General features: G+C 38.4%; 1 protein-coding gene across 1 annotated transcript in view; it reads right to left on the bottom strand.

Moving 5' to 3' along the window:
* The window catches only part of LOC112462592 (homeotic protein female sterile-like), a 42,740-nt gene that overhangs the window by 17,958 nt on the left and 2,304 nt on the right, over window positions 1–22,478 (bottom strand). Inside the window, exons 2-5 of the mRNA XM_025028467.1 lie at window positions 16,329–16,505; window positions 14,950–15,030; window positions 12,255–12,440; window positions 540–758 (exon numbers count right to left, since the gene is read on the bottom strand). Of these exons, the coding sequence (XP_024884235.1) occupies window positions 540–758; window positions 12,255–12,440; window positions 14,950–15,030; window positions 16,329–16,505 (663 nt within the window). The remainder of the gene's footprint in view (window positions 1–539; window positions 759–12,254; window positions 12,441–14,949; window positions 15,031–16,328; window positions 16,506–22,478) is intronic.

The raw sequence follows: 22,478 nt of genomic DNA, 5'->3' as shown, positions 1-22,478 counted from the left end.
TTAATATCTTGCTTTTATTTGTTACGTTATTATTCTATCTGTATAATAAAATAAAGTTCTGACGCAATTCACCGACCATTAAGATAGAGAAATGAAAATAGAACGGACAATTCGGATGTGTGAAGAAAAAATAAAAAGGACATCCTCTGTATCGTTTAAAGACTCAGAAAGGATCTGATAGGTGAGATAGTGTGAACTTCGTTACCATGTAAAAAGGGAAATGCTGGACGAGGTACTCAAACAGTAATCATTAGATTAGGAGAAATATTTGGAAAGGACAGAATAAAAGCGCAAACAAAAATGGGAGAAATAAACAAGAATTGAGAATAACAAAAAAGAAATAGTCATGAAAGTTACGTATGAAGAAAAAGTGAGAAATGAAAGAAGAAAATGTGAGAAATAAAAAAGTAGTAAAGAAAATAAAAAAGGAAGAGGTAGAAAAGGGTAGAAAGAAAGAGAAAAAGAGAGAGAGAGAGAGAGAGAGAGAGAGAGAGAGAGAGAGAGAGAGAGAGAGAGAGAGAGAGAGAGAAATGCATTACCGCAATGCTAGCCCGAGATTGTGCGGCCTTAATGTGGGCTTGAAGGTGCAGAGGGGGGTGGAAATAGCGGCAGGGGTCCCGATTGCATCGGCCCTTGACAGCGTCCATGCAGACCGTCACAGAGCCGTCCTCGTTCGCCTGCACCGTCTCGAGGGGGTGCGCAAACCGGCACTCCGTCTCGCCGCGTTTGCACGCCCCGCGTTGAAACTCGCGACATACCTACAGCAAGAGCGAACACGCATGGCATGGCACTCTATCTATGTGGGCAAAGGGGGTTTGGGGGCTATAGGCTAGGGGCTGGCTGGCTTGGCAGGGTCCGGGGCACAAAAGTCAGAGAGAGAGAGAGAGAGAGACACAGAGAGACAGAGAGAAAGAGAGAGAGGGTCGTAGTTGTTGAGGGAGCAGCTCAGGATAATGGGTGAGGCGATTGTTCAAACGGTCGCTGGTTCTCCTCCGATTACGATCGTATGTCACACTGTTCGATGGTTTCTTGGAGCTAGATGGATAAGACAGATGGATATATACAGAGGGAGAAAAAAAAGTGAAACGGATGTTGTTTCTTAGTGATGAAAGAACGATGACATTATATATGATATCATGATATCGTGATATCACAAATGAGAATGTCTCATTGATTTGTGTTAGACGTGCTTGCGGTGACGACGTCGAATTATATTAGACGAACTTCTTCGAGCAATCTTTGAAAGAACTTTATGTTTTTTAATGTGTTCCTATATTAATAATAAAACTTTAATTTTCTATGCTCTTTTCATATTATTTATATGGATAAGAAAATAAGTTTTCGTTTAAATTGCTTCTCGAAATACAAACGAACGTACCCAAAAGTCAAATGCTCGCAGTATGGATTTCATAATTTGTAAAGTTATGTGTTCGTAAATAGGTGCATTAAATTATAATAATTCGAAAGAAAAAAATATACATTGTAGAGCTATTGCCAGTGTTGTGACCGACGTAAACTTTTTTTTTTATAGATATGGCGTACGATGCACTTGACGGAAAAACTTCGCGAAGAGTCGTGTGTGAAAGGAGTTCCGGACTGACTCGAATAGGAAGTATAGCTGATATTGAATAGGAAGTAGAGATTTTTGTGAACAGCAGTACTAAGGAACATTGGCGCGTTACGAAATGGGATTTTTCTACTTTGGCGAGGACGAGCATTGGCCGTGGATACGCGTTGTGGAACATGCGAACACGCAAAAAGTCAATTAATGACTGGCTGGTAAAGTAAACAACTTCAAAGCGCCACTGCATCGTAATTTTACGGCGCCCTTAAAAGCCGCGTTTCTCTCCGTAAAAAAAATCCTCTTGTCGCGGATTAACTTTACTAGCGCGGAGCGTTAATTTATTAAACAAACAAGATCCTTTACGTCGCGGCGCATTCGTATTCATCGCGTAAACTTGTATTTAAATTAGTTCAGCAGTTTACTTTAAAAGCAATTGAAATAAAATTCTAAAAATATTGCTAAGATGGATAAATTGCACATAATGCACATATATCGTTTATATTAAATAGATTTTCTAAAAACTGATTTACGCCACGTATAAAATAAATAATTTTTGAGAAAGAATATATTTATGGCTCTATCGTAAGTTTAATTTTTGCTATGAACGTTGAAATTAATATATTCAAGGTAAAAGTATGAGAATCTTGATAACGTGTATCCACAGTTGACACCTGGCCGCATAAAGACTACTGGCTAGGCTTTTAGTGTGTTTGGCAGCCACAGAGCTCGTGCCGAACCTGGCGATATACAGGCGGGACTACGTCGTTCTTTTTACACAAGATGGATGTATACAGTGAGGCAATAAGATATGCGTAAAGAGGAGAGAAAGAAGGTAGGGCGGGTAAAGAATCAAACATAGAGAAAGAGAAAGATAGAGAGAGAGAGAGAGAGAGAAAGTATTGAAATGAGAGTGAGAGTAGAGTAACGTGTAGCTAGCAATTGGATCGAGTGATGCGAAAGAGCGTTCCGTTTGTGGACTTCGGGTCTGTTTCGGGGGAGGCGTTAAAAAGAGCCAACCTGACATTTCTTCCTAGTAGTTCTTCCTTTTTCTTTCTGGCCGTTGGTACGCTACCCTAGATGCTTCTTGACACTTACAATTAGCTTCGAGTTTCTATATTCGGTTTTCTATCGCGTCTTCATCGCGGTTCTCTCGCTGTGTGTACTACTCGCTGGATAATTTGTCTTAGTGGAAAGAATATCTTTAGCAAAAAATGGTTTGTTTACGAACAGATACACACGTACACGATATCCGACGTAACGTTCGTAAGAATCACCCTTATATACGTGAACGCGCGAGTACTTTTTGTCGGGAATGGACGGAGGGCCCGCGACGCGGCCGGCCGACTCGTATTACCGGGCTAATTTTAGCGCGTCAGCGCGAGAGACTGGTGCTTACCAACGCCCAGAAAAGGGAGAAATTAGATCACTCTACTCTCTACTAATGGAGCTAAAATACCGTGTTCAAATCTGTCAAAGAGACGTAGCACGCCGTTACTCGGTGCACCCTCGCCCCGCCCAATAAGGTCGAAGGGACACGGGGTCTGTGGATGGCAGTCGGGGAGGTCAAGGAGTAATAATAAATGCCTCCACGAGCATCCTCCGGTGTATTATCAATCGGGTTAATACACGCATGTGTTAAAGGAAATTCTGCACATGCATGACGTACCATTCCCTTCCCTGTTCATTTTCGCCGCGCCTCCCATTGAGAGAAGTAGGAAGTCGAATAAGACCTCGAATGGTACTTGGCAGATTCTTCTTAAAAATTTAAGCAATTGTCCAGACCATTAGGAGAAAAAAAATCGATACAAATGTCAACAAATTTCGTCGCAAAATAAAATTGATAAAAAAATATTCGTTAATGCAATCAACTATAATTGCATATTTCCAGATATCATTGCGGTGTCGGAACGAAAATCTACTTCTCTCAAAATATGAGACTCAGAGCATTCTAGAGTACCATGCACATTATAATTTTGAAATCTACACGTTGAAGCGCTATTCATCAATGAGTACAGAGCACTATTCATTAGTTGTTTCCTGATCAAATTCTTTTCTTTTTTTTTCTTTTTTATCGGATAAATCTACCTCCATGTGCAGGCATTGCGCTCGTACATGGGACATTTGCGCTCAATGGCAGTGCAAGCGGGATAATAAGCGTAATAGCGCATCACGAGCGTTACTTCCGCGCGCGCCACGCGGAGTGCCGCTCGCTATGTTTGCTTTACTTTCGCGCCTGCCTTGTTCGAGCGTGTTAATTCGAGTGCACGCATTCGAGCGCTCGAGTGCGAACCGCGGGTTAAAGTGCGCGCTTTCGGCAAGCTGGAAAGCTCGTTAGGAAACGTACACGTATACATAGACAGTAAACGGTTAACGAGAGAGAGAGAAAGAGAGACACGCACGCACGCACGCACGAACACGCACACATACACACACACACACTCACACATACATACGCTCTGCATACACATATGCAGACGACACATGAGCCGCGTGCAGAGACATAAGACACAGATGGCTTTGTGTGGGTAGCTACAGAGAAAGAAAATGTATATAAGTGCGTGTACGTGAGTGCGTATTGTACGTGTGTGCGTGTGTGCGTGTGTGCGGTATCGCGAATTGTTGCGAGACAGATAGTGTAGTTGACACCGCGACTAAAGTGAGAGACAGGTGCGACGAATGGTCCTTTTGAGCTTCTAATTAACAACGCGCGGTCGGCAAGTGGCGCGCAACGCGCGAGAGAATCAATTTCAAGTAACACTCGTAAATTTTCGCCCGAGGAAAATTACATCGGCGACAAACGCGATATGCCCTTGCTCGAACGAGAGTGATATTTCAAGCGAATGAAATCTTGGTGTTGTGCGTCGAGAAAGATTATTATTGTTTAACGTATATTCTGTCACGCAGAACGACATAGTATACTCGCAAACGTCCCCCCTTAATATAATAGCAAAATATTCCAGGATTTAATTAATTATTCCATCATTTAATGTTTATTAAAAAATAATAATAATAAATATTGGAAAAATTTCTTCCGCTTGCTCGCATTGTCGTCCTATAAATTAAATCGTTCTAAATTCAATTTTTTAACTTGCTACATTTTACTGCTACTCTTCGTGCGATAATCCTATAATCAACTCTCGACAGAGAGACTGATCGATTCGGCATTATCTCAAAATGTCTTTCAAACGAACCATCGCGCAGAAATTATTCAATTTGTCGCTATAGAAATCACGTCCTTCGTATGTACACGTATGCGTAAACAATAATTGAAATATGCATATCTGCAATGTGCACCAGTTACTACGCATTCTATATAACTCGCGCCTCGTATATCCCACACTCATTCATAAATCTGTATTTTACTGAAAATTTTCTATCAGAAATTTTTCTAAAACGCGTGAGAGAAGCAGTGTGAAAAGCAGCATTAACAAAAACCTAGTAGCGACGATAGCGTCGCGTGCATCGTTCTTTACAAGAAATTCGATATGAAGTATCGCCTTGTTAGCAGCCATAAGACGTGAAAAGAAACTTGCTATATTGCACAAGCATACATGTAACACTACAGCAGTTGCAGAAAAAAATCACGAAAAGAAAGAAACTTAAAGTCGTGAGGAACTGTGTGGTGCTTCCATGTGTCTGTGTCTGTGTGTGTCTTGTGTGTGTTGGATGCATGTTCATTTAAAGTGTATGCGGGTGTTTGTATACGTGTCCACATATGACTGTTTGTTGTAGATAAATATGTTATATATGTAAATATATATATATATATATATATATATATATATATATATATATATATATATATGCGAATAATGCGGCAATAAATATCAAAAATTCATGCGATCGCATAATGTAAAGCACCTCCTCCTAGCTGTAAAAGTAAACACTTAAATCGCTGCTGATGTATACGACAATTAATAGAATTAGTAAATAAGTAATGTGTTTGCGAGATTACGAAAGAACAGAAATCATAAGGTACTCTGGCGCTGAAAAATGAGAGACACATGTATATATATATATGTGGGTATATCGCAGCACACTTGTCAAATTCATATATATATAGAAATGTATATATAGATATATACATATATATATAGAGAGAGAGTCGCAACAAATTATATATTGCCGAGATACATAAGGCTGTACAAAAAGCTGTAAAGAGCGCATTAGCTTTGTGCAATTACGCTGGGCTGGCCGTGCACGCCGATTGCCGCGAGATGCGAAAACACCGGTGACGACGCGAGGGCTTTCTCGCATTTATATGAAACAAGAGTCAAACCACTGAACAAAGTTAAGACCGCTAGAAACATGCGTTTCTCTTCTTCCGCGCGAACAAAGCCGGCGTTCGCGCGCCGACATCGGGGCATCGGCGTGACGGGGTCGGCTAGCCAACGAAAATAAATGTATGCGTGTGTTACTACTTAACAACGGAAACCAAATCATTGAGACGCAAGAGAAAACAAAATTCGCAGAGAATGGGAGGGCGAAAAAAGTCGCGCTGATTTTGGCGGTAAAAAAAAGGAAATAGAACAGAGGAACCACTTTAAGTTAAGTGCCGGCCTGTGAAAAAGAAACGATATGATATGTATACACAAAACACAGTATCAGCTGCTTTTCCGTTTGTCGGAGTATGAGTATGCCAGTGAGCATATGGAGCAAGAGTTCGTTAACATCGAATAAAAACAATTGAAATTAATGAACATCACTACTCTTCATTCACTAAAGTCATTCGCTACTACATATCGTGAATTATGTTACCGTATTGCTTTCTACACTTCCCTGATTGGTCAAGTTTTTCGCGGCGCAAAAGCAGACGCGATTATCTTCCAAATATGAGAAATAAATGTCATTAAAAAAAAAGTTGACGGCGGTAATGTAAAATCTTGAAGAAAAAACTAATAAATAATAAAAAAAATTTGTTTTTAACGTTGCGATTGTTCACTAAAGCTCGTATCAAACTACGGATTGGGATTGAGATTAGATTGAAATTTGACCAATCAGAGCAAAGTTCACTAAACTTGAGATCAATTTTCTCTATTCTGATTGATTAAATTTCAATCCAATCTCAATTCCAATCCATAGTCTGATATGGACTTTATTAGAGCAACTTTGGCCAATCAAGGTTAAAAATATTAATGTACTAAACAGCGAAAATCCAAACGTGTTTATATCGATATTAATAACATTATATATAAACAGGCAGCAAGCAATTAATTCAAAGAGCATTAATAACATATCGTCCGGGGAAGATATAAGATCTAGCGATCTTTTTTTTTTCTCGCAGGTGCAAAGGTCAAGGAAGTGAGGAGGAGTTGAGATGTCGAAAAAGGATGAATCTCGGAACGAAATAGGCGAACTTCAATGTCATCGTCGATGTGGACAGGGATTAGCAATGGACATAACGGAATATTCTCGCGAGAGGCGTTTTATACGCAGATTACTTGACTGATAGCCGATTATTAGCACAGTTCCGATCGAGTATCCTGTTTCTGAATACGCAAGAAACTATTTCTCATTTGCAAGCGGAGTGCACTACAAAAGAAAGTTTATATTTCTCAAACAGAAAAGGAAAAAAGAGTGATATACAGTTCTGGGCATACTTCGCGCAAATTCGTTCAACCAAAAGAGCAAAGGCAATGAAAAAAAATAATAATAATGAGTAAAGAAAAATACAAGACTAAGGTAAGACATACAAAGCACACAAACTTTTTTGGTCATTAAGTGAAACTTGTAAGAATCAATAAACAGTCTATGCATCGTTTCCAGTTTCAATTATATTTCTTTTATTTGAATTCATCATCAATAAATTTCACGTGACCCGAACTCAGTGCAAGTCATCGTAGTACATCACAAATAGGTATTGTTATGATTACTAATTATCATCGTTATTGTATGTTACCAAATATTATAATAAGTGTTACCGTAAGACCAATCGTAATTAGTTAATAAATCGATCGTATATTTCCGACTTCTATCTGCAATATTTAATTAAACGACATTACATTGTGTATATTCTTACTCTTTTTCGTAAACGTTTTCTTTACTTAATCGTAAATACGTGAAATCGATCATATATTATCTCGGAATAGGGGGGATAGAGAGGGTGCTATCGTTCTCACTATGATGATGAAAGATGAAAGACGAGGAAGGAGGAGGGGTAGATTGGTGTAAGGGTACGATGTATATAATTATGAAACTGATAAAAAGAGAATCTCGAGATTTTTCATATTGCTAATTCGCGCCGAAATAATACTTTGTATTTCGCCCAGGCTGGAAATTCTGATACGAGCGCAAAATTAGTTTTCGCCTATCGTCTAGTTTAAGAACTGTCGGTCGAGCTTGTGTAATATCGATCGCCTATAATCGATATATATTTAAAAAAAGAAGAACACTAGATTGTATTGTATTGTATTGTATTATGTTATATAGTGTCTTTTTCAAATGCAATACAAAAGAATCGCGATCGAATCTGTTGCAGTGAATTCAAATGAGGGTAGCGAAGTTACACTTCCCTTCGATTTTATGCTCTACCGGTTTCTGCGCGATACAAAATACAATTAATTAATTAATTAATTTGTTAACCTACCTACTATGTACACATATATCACTATGTGCGTATGCATGGATGGACCGGCGCGTGTAAGCGTCATGTATCTGTATATAATTCTGCATACGTACATATATTTAGATTTCCGAACGCTACGAAGCGCTCTGCGTTGCAAAAAGTCACATTTTGCTCACGTTACTCAAGTGCAAATGGCTCGCAAGAGATCTGCGAGATCTCCCGTTTTCGTTGACTCTCCCGATTAACATAATACTAACAGCCGTGATGATAATTATATTGGAATAATAATCACATACACAGACACGACATACAAATACGTAAATAATAAAATCAAACCAAATTGAATCGACACGGCTATACAGTAGGTATCCTCGATTTTCCTTTCATATGTTCTCTTCTCTAAATAATTGCGAATTCTTTAAATTTCAATGCGCCGTAATTGCCATCCTTCGTTTTGCCTTCGACTACTGGGTGTTAACAATAGAATGGCTAAATCTATTATGTTATCGAGCACGTTTTTAAGACGTGTCATAATTATCTAAATTACATTCTTTTTTCGAATCATTTTTTATTATCAGTAGAATGATCCGATATATCATTTTAATACCATTTCGAAAAAGTGCTCTTTTTTTTATTGACACTTTTTAGAAGAGGATAAAGCGTAACATTTGGGAAACAGTTCTAACTCTTTTTTCGTATGCAAAACTGATATCTAGACAGACTTATTTGTTGTAAACAGAATTTAGCCGTTCTAATGTTTGTGACCTTTTCTCTTTCAAATTTTACCTCTAAATATTGAAAAAGATATTTAAATGTTTCCTTCCTTATACGTAGCGCTCAATAATTTTTGATAATATAATTTACGTAAGTTTTTGAATTTACTTTATAAGTTTTTAATTCGTTGCTATTTGGTTATACTAGGCATCAAGATTATCGAGTCGTGACGGAGCTACCATCTCTCCCAAAAGCGTTTAGCTTTTATCGGAATGTAAAATATAAATTTACTTTATTCTTTAATTCAAATCTTCCCAATATGACCGTTGTATGACCATGTTGGGAACGAGTGGGTTAAATTCACCCTCTACGACAAGTATAGTTCCGTATAGTTCATTATTTGCGAGTTGAATTCGCCAAGATGCACCCCGCAAATGAATCAGCGCGAGTTTTCGCGCCGAACTAGTGTTGCTATTTCGATTTTGCTCGTTCCCCCTCGTCTTGAAGAGAGCTCGCGCACAGGAGAACTGCCCCGTGAAAACTCACTCGCAAAACCTGTTAATTTCGCGAGTGCCGTCGGGCAAAAACGAGTAAAGAGGCGATGACGGCTCCGGGGAAATCTGCGAACTCGCGCATTAGAAAACTCCAGGTGCATGCGGATGCGAAGTTTCACAGGGCGATCTTGTTATTGTTTCTGAAACACTTCTCTCGCGCTATCCAACTGGAGGCCCGCGTACCGAAGGCTTGAGACGATATTGCACGATCGTACCTCGGATCTCTACCGAGTGCGCTTTGCACAAATCGCAGTCTAATTCAGGAAAGCTTCAGCCGTTCTTCCCGAAGTACTTACAGAAGTACGATATTAATATTACTCTACGCCAACCTATATTTGGAGGGGTAAGGTAAAAGCCATAGTGGTGTAAGTCAAATTTTTTAAGATATTGACGTGTGCATAGATGCAATTTATATATTATATTGTATAGATTGCAACTATTGCACACGAGTCAAAATATTTTAAAAAATTTGACTGACACCACTATGGCTTTTACCCCTCCATTTATTCCTAAATATCTTTGTAACATGTATATCTTCTAGAGGAAATAATTAATTCAAGAAACGGGCGTATTTGATAGAAGTGACAGAATTTCAATGTAATCGTCAAAACAACCTTCTAAGAAATAATTGCGTTGCAATCGTGACTGCAACGGTGTGAACCGATACAGAAAATAAAACGAATACATCTTCATTTGCGTCGCTCGGTGACGACGTTTTGATGACTCGAAAAAACCAGCGATAACGCGCGGCAAAAATAACTTTGATGATCGTTCATCCTAATTTTCGGTTTTTTTCGTACGATAGGTATATTAAAAATGCCGATGATCGTCGCATGTTAAGTCCCTTGCACAATAGGCGATAGCGACAGCGAAAAAGTTGCTGGCAAAGGTATAGCTTTGTCGGCAATCTTGTCGCTGTCGCTATCGCCTATTATGCAAGGGGCTTTATCATTAATATAACAACAAATCATTCTGATTTATCTTGTAACTGATAATCAAATATACATAAAAAATATATATATAACAAAAATGATCTGAAAAGAAATATTTAACAAGTTTTTCATAAAATGTAACATATGGATAATTAGATAAATACTAATAGCTATTAAAGCTATAAAAGCATCAGTAACTGTTTTTTAAATCTAATAAACACATTAACTAAGAGATTCTAACTTGTCCAACTATAGGTACAAATGTTTTTTTAAAAAAGATATTAGGTCAAAGATTTCTCAAAATAAAAATGTGTAGTAATGTAATCATCATGACAATTTATCAGCTTCGTATAAAGCAACGTATAAATATCATGAGTCATACAAATCGAGGTAAGTTTAAAAAAAAACGCTCGTAACGCGAGAATTTAAGTTTTCAAATCAGTCGCACATTTGCAAATCCATCTACTTCTATCAATCAGCCATATATTCTGGTCTATATAAGTTAATCATAATTATTCATCACGTTTCATCGTTGCCATTATAGTTATCTGACTTAGGAATTTACATACTCTCGATACTTTTAGACCTTTGTGTCGCTCACGATCCGTAGGAATCTATTGTATCTCTATGCGCGATATCTTAAGTTAGATCTGCTTTGTCGCCATATCTTACCTAGATACCGATATATTACCGCTCGTCATTGTATCGTTTCATCTCCAGCCACCGTATCGCACTACAAAATATATCGCACAAAATTTTTTGTCGCTCTCGCAATTTAATTTCTCTTCTCTCGCTGCTCGTCGCTTTCAAGCTTGCTCCGTTTTTTCATATAGAATTCACTGTACGACCTCTATATTTATCTATTGCAAATTATTCGCCAAAATATCAACTACACGGGATTAATCGCCATCAGTCGCTGCTACGATTGATTTTGGGTCGCGGAGCCGTCCTTGAAATCGTATCGTTCGCTAATCACCGACTACAGTTGCTAATATCTCGAGGCTACCATCTCTCTACCGTTAAGATACATAATCTCTCTTCGCGGTCGAACACGTGACATTAATTGAGAGAAAAGGGTGAGCGTATAGAAATATATAGTTTCTCCCGTTATAGCCCTTATAGTGTTCGTTATGTGTTCTCTCAAAATAAATTTCGATTTCCAGCCCAGGATCCATCCGGTACTACCGTCACTATCGATCGCTGTGTCGCGCGACGAACGTAAGCCATCCGGCTCGGGTAATCAGATCGCCTTATGGATCCGCATGGCGTAAATTACTGTAATTAGCAACGCGCGCGTCTATAACCCGCCTGCGAAATCAGGATATTCTCGGTGCCCTCTGCAATTTCATCCGTTGTCATCGTTACGCTCTAATCACCACGGGCGTTCCGTTACGCCCCGGCTGATTAATCCACCCGACGTGTTTTACGCTTATGTGAGAAAAAATAGGGAGGGAAGAAAAACCTAAAGAGAGAAGGGGGAGGAAAAATGAAAGGACGAAAAAGAAATGACGCGTTGGCGCGGCGTCGATCTGTCTCGTCGAACATTCGAAACGTTCGAAACGTCATCGACACTCTCGGTGTCGAATCGAGTCTAAAAGTCTACACGTCTCGGAGCCTCTCTAGTAATACGCGTGAACGTAAATGAGGTTGTGAATGGGATGATGATGGGCGTGGGGGTTGTGCAGAGGGGTGCACAGGGACGTCGTTGTAATGGTGGTAGGGGATGGTGGATGATTGACAGATTGCATCGTGGATACGGGCGACACCTGATTGGGGGGACCGGCCGGCACTTGGTACACGGTACTGGGCGCGGCCATCGGGCACCTTGAGGCCCCGGCTGCGCCGTGTTGGGCCCCATGCTGTTGTTGTTGTTGTTGCTGTTGTTGTTGTTGTTGTTGTTGAATGTAGTTTGGTGGTAGACATACCTCGAGGCGGTCGGTACGTGGCATCTTCTGCGGCATCGCCACTGTCTGCGGCACCACGCCGAGTGGACTGCCGACGCCCGTTGGGTCCGCCGGGCCCATTATCGCCGGCATTATCGGGCTGGGCGCGAAATACGGGCTGTACGTATTGCCAACCTGCGGCATACCGGTCAGGTACGGATTCGTCGCCTGCGAAAACACACCCGGAAGATATCCAGGTAATACGGATTAGAACACACCTGGCCCCCGCCTTCGCTTCACGCGTTTTTTCGATTTTGTGCGCGTCGCGACGCGCGCGATTTCGAGATTGAAACGCCATTGAAACGCGTGCTTTATACCTGAGTATTAACGTTAACGGTAGATAAAAGCCGAAAACACATGATTTCTCTTTACATCAAGTTGGTTGATCGTTCCCGAGTTGATTTGATTGAAAATTGCAATACAGCCACATTTTTAAATTATTTACAATAATTTCACAAAAAGCGCATTGTTTTCTTTAATTCAACAATTCTCAATAAATTCCTGAAAGTCACATAAATGTTGCGAGATATTACATTAAACATGTAATCAGAGAAAGATAAATATAAATCAGAGAAGATCAAATGTAATCAATAAATAATTACATCTAACAAGAATGCAATCGGGATCTGCTCTATCTTCATAATATATTACATGTTGATGAATGTACATCTATTTCACAATTTAGACAATAATTACGATTGACTGTATGGCAAATTTTGATTGTAAATAATTTAAGAATGTGTAACTGTTTTCGAAAAAAGAGTTTCTTAATCAAATCATTTTAGAATAAGCAGTTTTTAACTTCTTCAACAAGAAATTAATGTTTTCCAGTTTGTACCACCAATTACCAAATACTCGATCCGTATATGCAATCTACCATTTCTGAATGTCCGTGTAAATTCTGCTTCAAGGTGCATTAAAGCTTTGCGAGCAACGCTCTCCGATATTTATCAACCATAAGACGTGCAATATACATCGCTTGGTTTACGAGCCATCGCCGTGCTCGCTTCAATTTCGGATAAATAAGCAATATCGTTAATATCTGGTGTAATAACAACGTGTAATGAAGGAAAATTATATATTAATATATTGCCGAGAAGAAACTGATACACGGCGTTCTTGAGTTGCTTAATATTTATACGGAAAATTCTGGAAATTTGGAACAAATAATATACACAAAAAATTTATATCAAAAGTATGTATAATATAATAACAATTAAATTCAAATCTGACTAATCAATAGATTTTAACACGATAAGAAGATATATAAGATGTAAAAATCATATATTTTGTCTCGATTTATCTTGAACAATTTCTGTAAATAACATTATTATTAGAATTAGAAATTAAAATTAATTTTACTTTTTTCCCCTAAAAGTAAAAAATATCAAGTTTTTAAAATATTATTGTAGTTTACGACAAAATCAAATAAAATTCTCTCAGTAAAGTGCACATGAACTTAGCGCGAATAATTACCCTTATATCTAAAATTATACTTTAGTTGTAATTGTCATTTTATATCTCAAAATTATTTTGATATCAAAACTCAGTAAATAAATTCATTAAAACGGATTTTTGGAGAAGAAACTTTTAAAAAAGTTCTACAATAATATATAAAAGGGTTTGACGAGGTGGTAAACCTGAAAAACGTGCCAAAGACGAGAATCTGCAAAGAAAAGGCGTCTCATTTACGGATCTCGCAAAGCCTTAATCGTCCTTTTTCTCTTCTCTCGTGCCCTCCCCTTCACTTTTAACGACAAGCGTACGATCCCACACGAAGCGTTTGGTTTTGCAGCGAGAGCTGGCTCCCAGAAGCGAAGGCAGGTAATTTCAAGCGCATCCGAACGAGTAGAATACCCGTTCCTTCTTCTCAAAAGCCTCTGGTACCCTGGGAGCTTTCGTCGTTGTAAAAAAGCTTTCGGAAACGCGGCCAGATAATTGTTGGAAAATATTAGCTAAGCAATATTTACGCTTAGACATCAGCGCATCGTCATATTTTTTTCAAAATATTCTAAGAAACAAAGATTTCATTACCAATATTAAATTGAAATATTGTAAGATCAATAATATTTTCTGAAATTACCATGCCTCGCATCCCTTTCCTTCGTCTCTTTGACTCTCATAAGTTTCATTCTTATTATATTAAAAAAAAATCTAACAATTTTCGTATTTAAATATTTGCTATTATAATATTAAACGTAAAATATGAAATATTTTCAAGAGAAAGAAGAAATATTCGTCGTTTTCAGAGCCAAAGAACGCGAAAATGTTTTAATTAGCCGTAATACTTCATGCTCTTCTCTTCTACAGGAAAACTTTTCGAAAACATATACAAATTTTCTTTCCTCAATAAACAAACAAAACATCTTGTAAATGCATGCAATTAAGTTATTGACTTACTATGCGGCGCGCTTTTAAAATAAAAATTTAAGCTGTCGTACGAACGCTTACTAATTACAGGCGCATCGCTTGAATGACTATAGTGGATGTAAACTTATGAAAGTAATTTATTTCGCATGAAAATGTTGCAAACTGAAAATAAATACATATTTACTGTCTCTTCCAATGATAAATTGGAGTCATAGGTAAATGACGAGCATTTTTACATCCACTTTTAGCCAACGTGGCATTAAAATTAACTAAAAATTAGTGGAAGCCAACCAAAACCAAGAGTTACCATAAAGGCGTGAGTAGCAAGAAGTTGCTGCTGGATTTGCTGTTGAAGGTGATGGTGTGGTGCCGGAGGTGCCGGGGCCTCCTGTTCACCAATGACGTAATTGGAGAACACACCAACAATCAACCACAACCACGTGAGCCACAGCGGCAAACATAGGGGACAGACAGGCAGTCATAGTATAGGATTCGATGTCACGTAGCAACGAATATGAATGTATATCATGAGTAAAAAAAAAAGAAAACAAGAAGGGCAAACGTTAATAACGAGAGTTTATTATTCCTTTAATTAAAAACAAAATAGTGATAATCTCGCGTGTGTACGTACATACAAACGCACGCGGGAACAGGAAGATTCAGAAAAACAAAAAAAAAAAACGCGGAGAAGTTTCCTCGGTCGTCGAAGATTTATTCGGGTCGATCAAAATTATCCGAGCATCGTGTCAACGTACACGCGATGTCGCGTGAAATTTTGAAGAACCGGCGAAACTTTCCCGCGCTCAAACGCTATTGTTTGGGAGTTCCGCGTTTGTACTTTTCTCGTAATTAACGAGCCTCTCCCGTTGAATGATAAATACAGTACGAAAAATGTTCGCGATGAGAATCTAACATGTCTACACCAAGGACTCTTAACTTACGTTTCGTGTCCTTTAGAAGTTATTTACGAAAGAGTTCTTGAATCAAAAGTATATTTAAATATCTCGAATTACCGATACTTGTAATTCAAAAATAATTAAAAAATTCGTGATGTAAAAATAATAATAAAAATAAAAATCACGAGTGTCATCATAATTTCAAAAAAGGCCGTAATATAAAGTAATAAGATTAAGAATTACCTATCGTATCAGAAAGATTCAATTCTACAAATTGACTGTCTATCAAAATATGTGGATAAGTCAGGTTTTACTCTAGGAAGTAAGGATGACACTGACCAAGAACATGCGACGTGCTAAACTTTAATTCTTAAAAACTTTGTCTGTCGGTGCAATATCCGCAAGAAGGAACGCAGGTAAATATGGACGGCGAAGTGCTACGCTTACATATATGACTCGAGCCTTACCGGAAAAAGCTTGTAAAATGTTTTTAATTTAAAGTAATATACGAGATTGCGTACGCATACACACACAAACATAGCTACTACGTTCATAGCATCTATAGCTTCAAATTTCTTAGTAACGACAGTAAATATGAAAAGGAAGCTTAAATACTACGCCGTCGATAATCTACGCAGCGTTGCTTATCAAAAAAGATATAATCTAGTGATAACCCTCGACTAAACACAGACAAAATCCATATATTATACGGTCGTGGTAAAAGAAAGTGTGTGAATGTGTGGATAGCAGAAGAAGTGGTGCAACGATGGTGTTAATTTGTTGGACATACCACTGTGGGTACCTGTCCGGGCACGAGAGGCTGACCCGGCGTGAGGCCCTGCTGAATTTGCTGCATCAGCGCGTTTTTCAGCGCTAAGTGGTTGCGCCCGTTTATCAAGAGTTGGTCCTTCAGATGCTGTGGGGGATGGAAATACTTGCAAGGTGGTTTCTCTCGGTTACACCGGCCCTGAAACAAAAATGCAGACCGTGTTAAAGCTACTATCGTTTTGTGATAATATATAATACTATTGCAATAAGTAAACATTAATTGTTGTAATCGTACACACAGAGAACATAGCTACTACTAGAGAAAATTCTTCTTAGTAAATAGCTCAAAAAATAAAAATGAGTGATGAAAATGAATCTCATATATTCAATTCACTAATTTCTAATAAGATTATTGTAATCCAATTATTTTTGAAATTATTTGATTATAAACCAATATCCTTAATTGATATTGGTTCATAAATCAAATTAGATAAAGGAGTAATTTTAAACATCATGTTATTTGCTGAATTTCTTCCTAGTTCACTTCCGTCAAACGACACAAAATTATTCCAGTGTTACCCCAACAATTAATATTGAAAGCGATATCGACTATAAATGTATTAATAATGAAATTGGATGAGGGGTTGCAAAATATAATCCTCGATATTCAATGTCATTGCGAACATAATAATTGATGAGATATCTGATATTCGTACCAATGATACCATATTATTATAATAACGCAGATAATTTCGCGACGCCACATGATTCATAATACTCTTATATCTACATATATAACGAATGCAACGTTATCTTTAGCAAAATTACGCATAATACAAGTTTTCACCTATAATTTAGCTAAAAGAGAAACACAAACGCGTATAAATGGTTCATAATGTGACTAATATTTGAAAACCTATCGTTTACTCTTCATATCGAATTCTCGTTTACTTTACTTATCTCTCTTTCTCTCCTCCTCACCCGGCCTGTCCTTCTCATAATTTGGGTGTTGAGACGAACTGTAACGCGGTTTATGAGGTAAGTTGAGGGTGCAAGGCTGGAATACGGAAGTGGCACGAAGAGGCGAGAAAGTGGAAGGAGCATGCCGTCGAGAATGCCGAGCCGGGTCTCGGAAAGAGACTCGTGGCGGAGAAACGGAAGCCCGCGGGAAATGAAGGAAGGAAGGGTAGACGGGACGAAGAGAGAGGTCGCGCCTGGTGTCGCGGTGGTACTATAATTAGACCTTAACAATATTAGTTCAGGTAAGACGTCTATATAGAACGCCTATATAGAACCGGGTGGTGGCCACCGCCAGCCGCCTGTGCTTTCTTACGGAAATCCAGTGGCTTTCGGTAATAGTGCCTTGCGAGCGTAAACTCCGTCAGAGACAGAGGGGTTGGCGACAGTTTGGGCGGCCAAGGGGGAAGCAGTGGGTCGTGTTGGTGGTATAGCGTCGGCGGGACGAACGCTCAAATATCGCCTAATTAAGCATTCGAGAGTTTCGAGGAATAATGTGTAGGTACCCGCCACGAGAAAGTTTCGACCCATTGAGAGGAAATGCTCCGCCCTCTTCATCGTCTTCGCCATCGTCACCGCCGCCGCGCCGCGCCGTTCTCCGTTCTCCGCGTCGCCGTCGTCGCGCTCCCCGGGAGCCGACCTCTCGTTGACATGGGGCGGTTTAAGCTCGACTAATTGCACGAGACAAGATTCGAGCGTTTGCTCTTGCACAAGCTACATGACGTATACAACGCGTGCCGACATCTGTATCGGCGGCTTTGACGTTGATAATATTTGTTTCTTTTCACGAACAGTTGTTTTCGACGTGTCTATCGTGCTTTTATTTTTAATATAATTAACTAACCAAAATAATCCTTTAAGCTAGCTAGATAAAAGTCTTCATTTTTTTGTACAAACTTAGCATTAAAGATACGTTAAAAGTATATAATTCAAAATTCAAAAAATCCGAAAAAGGTAAAAAGAAGAAGATAAATGGAATGTTCGGAGCGAACAAATTGATACACAATATTTTAAAAAGTTTAGCATTTCGAGAAGAGCTCAGAAAAAAATAGTTTTTTAATATATACATATACATACATTTAATTGTATAATTGTCCTGATATAAATAATAATAATAATAATAATAATAATCAGTATTTTATTTATCAAATATGCCAATAAATATCGTAATAATGCACATAAATATAGTTTCGGGATGCTTAAGCTCTATATTCTAGATGGTGCCAACTAGTCAGGGCACTATTAAAGTTGATTTAAAGAGGCTACTGATAAGAAACAGCATTCTCTGGGGTGCTGTGCGAAACGCTCCCCTCTAATTTTAATGAAACTTTAATGATATTTAGAGGATCTCCGCGGAAACGGATAGCCTCGTAAATTTCATACATAATGATGTAATATCTCACGAATCTTTTAATGACCGAATTGTTTCGGCCTTACACAAATTTAATTTTAATGCTGATCTATATTATTCCAAATAAAAATTTTCTTTAAAAATCAAGATTAGCAAACGTAATTGCGTTTCTCACTAATAAATTTTACGTATATTAAAAATCAATTCACAATCATTTCACAAGAAAGATGTTACGTATAATATTTACTATCAAAATGCAAGTTCCAAGCAATAACTGTTCTTTAAATTTTAAACATATATATTCACATTTAATTATGATATTAAATTACGCACATTGACATCTGAATGTAATCATATCACCCTTATTTTACATTTTGATATATGCAGTTAAATGTAAATTTAAATAGATCACAAAATATATACCTAATCACAATAAAAATTGCAACTGCATTTATTAACATTTATTAAGCAAAATTATATTTTTTTTATAATAAGCATTTCAATAGTAAGCACCAAAAATGTATTATCTGATAATGTGTGTGTGTATTACCAAAAAAATTTACTAATTCAGAGTTGATAATCCATGATAAGCACTGATGCCTTAGGTAAAATTGCTATAAAAGTAGCAATTTGACATTTCAGACAAACAAATACAATTTACGACGTTAGTGCTCGTGCGCTGTTTAAAAGTTCACAACGCGTAGAGAATATTGGAGAAGGCATTCCTCTGGTTCTGAAAATATAAACGAGTATGAACCTGATACCTACACAGAGTATAAACCTGAGATAATTCCCAATATTCGATTTCATGCTTATCCGCTTGGATGAATAGTCCAACATAAGGCAGCATACAAAGGAAGCTTTATTTTCACGTTGCCGATTCGGAGAAGGTATTAATCTTATTACGTCCTAAGACGACGCAATAACTTCTGAGTCACGTAGCAACAAAATCCTGCTTTCAAAACTAATCTTGTACAATCTTAGACAAACATAGCTTAATTATATTTCCCCGACGTCATTATTTTTTCAATTAATCAAGATTTGTATAAAAAAATATTACGATTTCTGAACGGTCTTCTTGAAGCTAATTTATAAGGCTAATAAACATATGAACAAACTGATTATCAGCATTATATGTTAATTTAATTATCGCATATTTTGTGCAAGAATATTTAAATTAAAATGGTTATTGTTAAATGAAAATTATGAAAAGTATACTTTTTGTGTTATTCTAAAGCTTGATATTGAGCTATTGCAGTAATATTCGTTCATATAAATTTATAATGTTTATACAACTGGTAGCATACTGCACTTGTATCACATAATTCCAATTAAGCTACAAATACCATTTTTTTGTTATATAATGGGAAGAATATGAAGTTGAGAAGGTTAGAAGACGCGAAAAAAAATCCAATTGATATAGAGGCAGTAAATAATCTTCAGCAGTTCGTTTTCTTGATAACTCATCGGCGCGAAACGAGCAAGTGTGGTAAAGCCAAAAAATGCTGCCAGTCGACTCGTACGAGCGCAACGGAGAAACTTCTGTGCCTTCATTGTTTCAGTCTTCCGGCATTACAAAAGAAACGCCGTGGATGGAGGTGGTCGGAGGCTCGAGACCGACTCAATTACAGTCGCTGAGCGACGCGATAATTGGGATCAAGATTGATTGTCTTCCTTCCTTTCGCCCTGACCTCCTACAAATACAAGCTACCCGAGACGTACATTTTCTTTTATCCCGTCTCACATAAATAAACCAGTGCGGAAAACAAAACGTTATTCGTCCAGACGGGATATGGCTCTAACCAAAAATCTTTTCTTATTTTGCACTCAACTTTATAGCATGGAACGAACCTATATATTTCAGTAATTAAGTATTCACCAGCAGAATTGAAATTAAATCAATCTAGATATATGTTGTGTTGACATACATTGGAAAAAAGATTTTATTTTAATCTAAAAATAATATGGGACATATCCGTCAAGTTCACTAATTAATTTGCTTTATAATATAATCAAAATTTCACAAAATTTTGCTTCGATTTAATATAGAAAGAAATATAGCTCATTGCAGTTAATGAATCAAGTGCTTATTAATAGAACAGATTCGTTGATGTTACATCGTATTTACATAAAAAATAGTGCAAAACGACACTTGTTCGATGTTAGCGTCATCCATTGGGGGAGCCAAGCGACATAAAACATTTTATTGGCATCGATATCCGGCTCAAAATTACGAGGCTCACATATAAGAAGTATGATAGTAAACCGCGCAATAATGATTCGTCGTCGCGTGAGAGCACTCGGATCGTTTTTCCCATCTAGCTGCGTGGAAAAAACCTACGCGAAGACATCCGCGAAAACGCCTCGATGACAGGGGCGCAGGAGGGAAAAAACAGGAGGGTGGTGCTGGGGCGGGCTTGTGGGATGGTTGCTCACTTCATGGCGGCGGGAGGTCGATGTCGAGCAACCTTTTTCACCTCGATAAAGCCCTGTCGTCGAAGGTGGCCAACGAGCACGATCCTTCAGACCCGGGCTAACCCCGTTTTATAACCTCTCACCCATCTTACCCCCGTCAGCTCCCTGTCGCAGCCTTACCGCGCAACGGGAGCACACCGAGTGGGAAAGAACGTGTTCTCGCTGCTGAAATGAGCGTCGCAGATAGAATGATAGAGAGAAACTATGAGAACCGAGAGGGAGAGAGGGAAAGAAGAAGGAACAGAGAAAAAGAAATTGGGTGGATAAGAGGTGCGAAGGGGGACGAGGGTGTCGACGGGTGTACGCCATCCACCCGTTGAGCCGTTGCAAGGGCTGCAAGACGGGTGAGCGAGATTACTAGGATTTGCGCGTAGATTTGCATATCGATTTTCCCGGTGGAACAGTGTCGTATGGCAGCGAGGGCCCGCACACGATTTACCTTAATTTCGCTCTGTGGGAGGTATCTGCCACATTAGCCCGGTGGTTGTAGCTTAAAGACGGCTGTTTCACGACACGGCGATGTCATTTCGGATCGCGCGGCGACTCGAAATTACCAGTGCAATGGTAACTCCCGAAGAAACGCGGGCGGGTCTAAACCTAGGGTTAAGAGACGGAATTTTTCAGAAAAAAAGAAGAACATCTCCGCTCGCACGTCCGATACGCTACACAACCTTGATTTTCTTGATACCGTGTTCTTTTTAAACAAAGAGAGACGTATATTTTACATTATTTATCTTTTGCATTAAACTTCAATTTAATAGCATTATGAAATAGAATTACTATCTGTCAGTTAGGGTATAAGTTTGTCAGGAATGTACGTAAAATTAGAAAGCAGTGTATGATTCGTCTAAGAACGAGTGTGGATTGTTGAACGAAAAACTGTTGAGGGTATAACAATGCTACGGGGCAAAAAAAATAAAAAAGAATTGACAAGAAAAGTTTCTTCGTTAATTAACTTCAGAGAGCGATTGCATACAACGCCGCATACAACGTAAACTAGCTCTGTACAAGAAAGTCTAACCGCGCTCGCTTATTCGCAATATAACCCTTTCACAGCGGCCAGTATCATAATCGGATCAACTACGAAGAAGCACCGAAGATATCGGGACAAGACTGCGAGACGTAACCGACGGATATTGGTGCGATGATAGGCCAGATTGAGAGGAACTTTGTTATCTGGATTACTTAGGGGAGTAGAAAAACATGGCATTGTTCCCCGATTGAATTTACAGTATCTATATATATATATATATATGTATACATATATAAACTGTAAAGATGACTGGGGCCCTATTCTCTAACGAGAAACGTATACGCAAACTCTGCTCT

Source organism: Temnothorax curvispinosus, unplaced genomic scaffold (assembly GCF_003070985.1).
Source record: "Temnothorax curvispinosus isolate PA1 unplaced genomic scaffold, ASM307098v1 QBEX01001326.1, whole genome shotgun sequence".
NCBI classification, from domain to species: domain Eukaryota; kingdom Metazoa; phylum Arthropoda; class Insecta; order Hymenoptera; family Formicidae; genus Temnothorax; species Temnothorax curvispinosus.
This window is presented reverse-complemented; position numbering and strand designations above follow the sequence as displayed.